General features: G+C 42.4%; 1 protein-coding gene across 1 annotated transcript; it reads left to right on the top strand.

Moving 5' to 3' along the window:
• The first annotated feature begins 1,860 nt into the window (after positions 1-1,860).
• foxj1b (forkhead box J1b) lies at positions 1,861-6,258 on the top strand. The gene is made up of 3 exons (XM_046854191.1): positions 1,861-2,838; positions 3,012-3,607; positions 4,731-6,258. Exons 2-3 carry the CDS (start codon positions 3,071-3,073, stop codon positions 5,535-5,537), a joined length of 1,344 nt encoding a protein of 447 aa, XP_046710147.1. The 5' UTR covers positions 1,861-2,838; positions 3,012-3,070; the 3' UTR covers positions 5,538-6,258.

The raw sequence follows: 6,258 nt of genomic DNA, 5'->3' as shown, positions 1-6,258 counted from the left end.
CTTCTTGCTGTCCTGTAATTCAAGCAATCTGAGGCATCAAGTCAAGTCAAGAGGCTTTTATTGTCATTTCTATTATACACAGTGGTACACAGTATAGCCGAAACAACGTTCCTCCGGAACCGTGGTGCTACATAAAGTGCATCAAGTGCAAACAGTGCAGACGAAAAAAAGTACAGACAGACAGTGCAGACAGAAAACACAAGACAACACAAGACACAAAACCTGAGATAGCGCCGACTAGTAAACCTACTGTATACTCAGAATATGCAGTACTGTGCGAGGAGAACTGTAAACACTATACCCGGGAGTGAATATAAACACACAGTGTAGTGGAAAATACAGCAGCAGTCAAGAGGTCCAAAAGACAGCATGTAAACAGTATAGTATAATAACAGTATAGTGTAATAAGAGTATAGTATAATAACAGTATAGTGTAATAAGTGTATAGTGTAATAACAGTATAGTGTAATAAGAAACAGTCAAATGTGCAGTATAAATGATAATAAATAAATGATGGTGGAATGGGCTAAGATGAGTAATGTGTGTTAAGTGGTAAGTCCAGTTATACAGTTCAGTAACACATTGAGTGTGAGTGAGAGTTTCCTTTCAGTTCTGTGTATTAAGGAGCCTGATGGACTGTGGGAAAAACTGTTGCCCAGTCTTGATGTGGCGGCCCGAATGCTTCGGAACCGTTTACCTGATGGCAGGAGAGTGAAGAGTGTGTGTGACGGGTGTGTGTGGTCGTCCACAATGCTATTTGCTTTGCGGATGCAGCGTGTGGTGTAAATGTGCATAACAGAGGGGAGAGAAACTCCAATGATCTTCTCAGCTGTCCTCACTATCCTCTGTAGGGTCTTGCGATTCGAGACGGTGCAGTTCCCAAACCAGGCAGTGATGCAGCTGCTCAAGATGCTCTCAATGGTCCCTCTGTAGAACGTGGTCAGGATAGGGGGAGGGAGATGAGCTTATCTCAACCTTTTCAGGAAGTAGAGACGCTGCTGGGCTTTCTTGGTGATGGAGCTGGTGTTGAGTGACCATGTGAGGTTGTCTGCCAGATGAACACCAAGGAATTTGGTGCTCTTGACGATCTCCACTGAGGATCCATCAATAATCAGTGGAGATTGGTCGCTCTGTGCTCTCCTGAAGTCCACAAACATCTCTTTGAGTAAAAGTCCAAATATCCTGCTTAAGTATTACAAATACTCCCTTTACTTCTTTTATTGGAGAAAATGTACAAGCTTTTGGGTGTCAAAAGTAAAAGAACTGATCTGTGAAGACTATATTTTAATAATTTATGCAGTACAATGTTCCATTCTTCTGTACATTGTACCCTATAATGAGAGAGATTTCTATTGTTACAGACATACAATGAGACTCTCGTGACCGGTTTTTGTTGAAAACAATGTACTTATTCACTTAAAGTAGGTAAGAACGGCACTTATTTCTAAAATGTAGTGGAGTGAAGAAAAAAACGAATTAAAATTGAGTGAAACAAGTTTCCAAATAAAAAATAAAGTTGCTATAAAGTGCACAATTTTTAGAAAATGTATTTAAAAGTATGAATTACTTTGTCAATTTCCACCACTGCAGAGAACACACGAGGTGTTGAGTATGCATGGTGGCGTTGACATTTTGGATATTATTTAGGGAAAAACCTTAAGAACAGATTTTGTACTTATGTGCGTAAAGCAAAGACACAACTGCGTGTTTGAATTAATTCCTGGAATTCTTAGAAAATGCTATCGAGAATGCAGTAACGGGGTCCAGCAACAAGGTGGCGCGCCATAATCAGTAACGTGATCCACGCGCACCAAAATAACGTGTTTGTGTGATAAAGGTCCAGAAGTTATATACGTTCAGTTTTAAACGTTTTTGTGGTCGTTATTGTTTTTATAGTTATGGAGAGAATGTAAGGTGGAGGTCGGCGCTGTGAGCAGGATGTAATGCGATCAGGAGGAAAAGGCTGCCTGCAGGCGGGCAGTGTGGCGGGCGGCCTGCGCGCGCTTCCTCGTTTAGCGCCTTTCCGCCAGGCTTTGGCGCGTGACTTCAACGGCTTCATCTTATAGACTGCAATGTGAGAAGTCTGTACAGCGTCGAAAAACAGCGCTTCACACACGCGCACACGCACGGAGGCGCAACACCAGTGGGTTTTCTGCGTGCAATTACAAAAATAGTGACAGCACAAAAAAAGACCAGGAAAAATCCATTGTTAACTGTGACAGTGCTTATTTGTCTCCTTTGCTTTTTATTAACATCTCGTAGATCTTAATATCGCTATCAGTTTGTGCGTCATGTTAAAATCACGTGCCATCACTCTGCTTCTTCAATTCCTCCACGAGCAGTAAAAATAATTACACATGAACTGATTAAAACTTATTGATGGTCAGATTAATGTATTCTGACACAAGTGTCCAGGGCTCTTTTGTGTTTTTGTGCCCGTGTTCTGGTAAAGACACTCCCCTCGGTGTATTTTGTCCACACTGCGATACGCGACACCCGCGACCCGGTGAGCCAATCAGAGCGCGAGCGCTTTTAAAGGGCCGTTAAGAGCGCACGCGACCGTTTTAAAGTCTGCCTCAGGTTCCTGCATTGTTGGACCATGACACTTTTGGACGTGCTAGCCCCCAGCTGGATCTAATTTCTTTCGGAGAAGAATGGAGTGACTGAGTTTCAAGCCTCACCACTCCGGCTTTGCTGCTTCTCTCCCTCAGAGTGCATGCACTTGTTGCGCTTCCTCCGCCTCCATCTAACGGACTATAGCGCTCCTTTATCCATCTATCCATCCATCCATCCAGGCAAGGTGCTCTTCAACAAGTTCACCTTTTTTTGAGTGCCGAGGTAAATCAGTCTGATGGCTGTTTTCCTGCCTTTTTTGTCGTGTGTAAAATAAATGTGCATCATGATATACTTCAATTTTAATTAATTTAAAGTCTGATCATTAAAAAAAGCAATTCAGGCTTTTAGCATACAGGTGTAATATTAATGTTTATTTATTTATTTTTTTGTTCTAGGGCTCCTGATCTGCAATCCGAGACGTGTTTAAAGGAAAGGCGATCGTGTACCGGTCACGATGCCCGTGTTGACGAGTCCAGAGATCGCGAAGAAGTTCAAGGAGAAATGGATGCTGTTGCATCCGGAGGATGAGGAGGACGCGGGCGGCGCTGTGAGCTTTGACGACAGTCTGACGAGCCTGCACTGGCTACAGAACTTCTCCATTGTAAGCGCGGCTCCGGACCGAGCGCCCGGGTTCGGCTGGCGACCGCAGCAGCTCCTGCACCCGCCGAGTGGCACCGAGTCTCCCTCCAGCCCTCCTGCGGGCGACACGGCTGCCTCGGGCACCGCGCACACTCCCGGTAATCCCGCCGCCTCCTGCAGCAAGCTGGCCGGAGCGAGCGCCTACACCACGATGTTTGGGCACAACGTAGCTCAGGTGCACGAGGAGGTCGATTATAAAAGCAACCCGCATGTTAAACCTCCATACTCATACGCCACGCTCATCTGTATGGCCATGCAAGCCAGCAAGAAGACCAAAATCACCCTGTCCGCCATCTACAGCTGGATCACCGAGAACTTCTGCTACTACAGACATGCCGAGCCTAGCTGGCAGGTAAATCCCATATATATATTGTGTTCCTTGTAAAAGGTTTAGAAGGTCCTTACAAACAGGTGGTTCATAGTTCAAGGGCAGAACACCTGTAATCACATTTAATGGAATACATATTGTATGAGACAGCGGTAAATCCTTTCTTTTTCAGTGTGGTTGTTTTATTATTATTATTTATATCACTTCTGTAGTATAAATGCAGACATAGATAGATTGTATTAAAACAAATAGTATATATTTTTTGGTTGCTTCATTTTATTATTTCTTAATTTTATATTCTCAATATTTATATTCAATTTATCTTCTTCGTATTTTTCTATTCCTATTTTTTCTCCATCTGGTGGTTATGTGTATTATATAAAAGTCCTATGTGCTTACATTTTTTGGTAAATATCTACACAGAAAATTGTTTTAAATTGGCTGTTATTTAAAAACTACACTACATTTAAAATACTCTGAATGTAGACTGTAAGGAACAAAAAAGCAAACAGAAAAAACAACTACATGAACACTAAGTAATTCTTAGGCCACTTGTCCAAGTCAGTTGGACTGTGCAGTGTTCAGTGTGCTATCTGTTAAGATGTTCAGGTGAGGTAAAGCCTTAGCTGGGGGCAATAGCTAGAAACTGAACCCACTAAGCTCAAGAGCCATAGTGTATCTTGGGGCCTGTTTCTTTAATGACGGACCCCTAGGGGCAAGATGCTGGCAGTGCGGCACATCTGATCATAAGAAACATGCAGTGCTGCATTACAAGGGAGCCTCATTAGGAGCACTTGCTCTCCTGTACACACAACACTCCCCTCCCCCCAGTGTTCATCTCCACCAGCACCACCCACTGCGCACAGTGGGCCAAGGAAACAGGACACCTCGACCTGCTGTACAATGAGACCTTGCAGGGGTCATCATGTAGGAAGCAGGGCACTATTACAAAAAAAACGTATTGTTCGGAAATGTAACGCACAGTGTAACTACAAAAAAAAATACAGTATATTCAGGTAGGGCCCTTGATGTCTAAAAGCAATTGTAAATCCAGTTGTATATAAATGTTTGTTTTAAAGAGGGACTCATAAATATTTGGGACATGTCACCTCAATTAACAAATCTCAATCGTCCCAATCTTTTCCAGAATTCAATTCGCCACAACCTGTCCCTGAACAAGTGTTTTATGAAGGTCCCCAGGCAGAAGGACGAACCAGGAAAGGGAGGCTTTTGGCAAATTGATCCCCAATATGCAGACATGTTTGTAAATGGTGTCTTCAAACGAAGACGAATGCCAGCCACAAATTTCAGCACCCAGAGACAAAACAGAATTCATCAGAACTCTTGCTCCCCTTACAGTCCTCAGCGCAACCCACAAACGAGAATGGATCACTACCAAGAACCTGTAGCAGGAAGCAAACGCAAACAGGCCTGTCCCAAACGAGGGGGCAAGCTAGGGAGAATGACCCAGTCTCCTCTATTGGCAAGCGAGATCAAGACATCAGATGTGCTCCGGGGAGATTTTGACCTGGCCTCAGTGTTTGATGATGTCCTCAGTGGAAATGGCAGCACGTTTGAGGACCTGGACATCAACACCGCTCTGAATTCCCTTAGCTGTGAGATGGAGTTGTCCTCTCAGAACCAGCATGTGTCTACTGTACCCAAATGGTACGGCAATGAGGACGAGCAAGCTTGTGCTTACTTGGAAATGAGCAGCATGATGGGATGTAGCATGGAAGACATTCAGCGCCAGCAACAGCAACAGCAGATACAGAGCCATCAGCAATATTATGAGGGATTGGCACTGTTTTCAGACCTGCCTCAGCAGCCACAACTCTGGGAGGTAAAGGAGGAGGCACAGCCCATTCCTCTGTCTCTGGATCAGGGCTACGGTCTGTGTGAAGGATTTTTCTCCGAGATGCCTATGTGGGAAAGGGGAGAGGTGTTTCTTTGAACACATGCACAGTCATTGCTGGTCTGCTGACCTGCTGACTTTTGTTTTGCTACATTAGCATAATGAATGGTTCAAGACACACTGTATACTTATTCTTTTTACTTGCTTTGGATTTTTTTCCCTGAGAATCTATGCTAAACCATTGATAATAATCCTTATTCTTTTTTTGAAGACTTTTAAATCATGGTTGGATTCAGTAACATGCTAATAACATGCTCTGGAACATATCAAAGTAGTGGCAAATTTTGTGTAGACAAATCAAGTAAAATCTATATTAATTTTTAGTTGACTTGATATTTTAGATATGGTCATGATACATATAAATATGGGATATTTTTGCATCTTAAAAACATATAGGATGGGAAGGAAATGCAACAAGCCAAAGTGCTTTGCAGATATATTTTCAGAGATTTTCAAATATCCAGCACCAGCACTTTGAGGCAGTGTTTCATTTCTATATATCAAGCTTGTAATTTATTTGATAAAATGTGAGAAAATGCAATGAAAGAATTTCTCTTTTTCTTTTTCTTCTTTTTTTTACACTTCATTTCTTTTTTTTAAAATAAGCTGTTTTAAATGCCGTTGTCCTGATTTTTTTTTATTAATTGTTAGGAGCAATATCATGTTATGGCAAGGACTGTTTTAGATTTGTATTTGTATCGAGTTACCTAACATGCAACTTGAATCTAATTATATCATGTACTTGAATAAAAGGATCAAA

This window comes from Silurus meridionalis, chromosome 7 (genome assembly GCF_014805685.1).
Source record: "Silurus meridionalis isolate SWU-2019-XX chromosome 7, ASM1480568v1, whole genome shotgun sequence".
In the NCBI taxonomy this organism is placed as follows: domain Eukaryota; kingdom Metazoa; phylum Chordata; class Actinopteri; order Siluriformes; family Siluridae; genus Silurus; species Silurus meridionalis.
Note: the sequence above shows the minus strand (reverse complement) of the source record. Positions and strands in the feature narration are given on the sequence as shown.

Bases quoted from the DNA above. Each gene is read 5' to 3' on its own strand.
- foxj1b (XM_046854191.1), top strand. From the start codon at position 3,071: ATGCCCGTGTTGACGAGTCCAGAGATCGCGAAGAAGTTCAAGGAGAAA. The intron at 3,608-4,730 runs GTAAATCCCATA...AATCTTTTCCAG, and splicing joins ATGCCGAGCCTAGCTGGCAG to AATTCAATTCGCCACAACCT.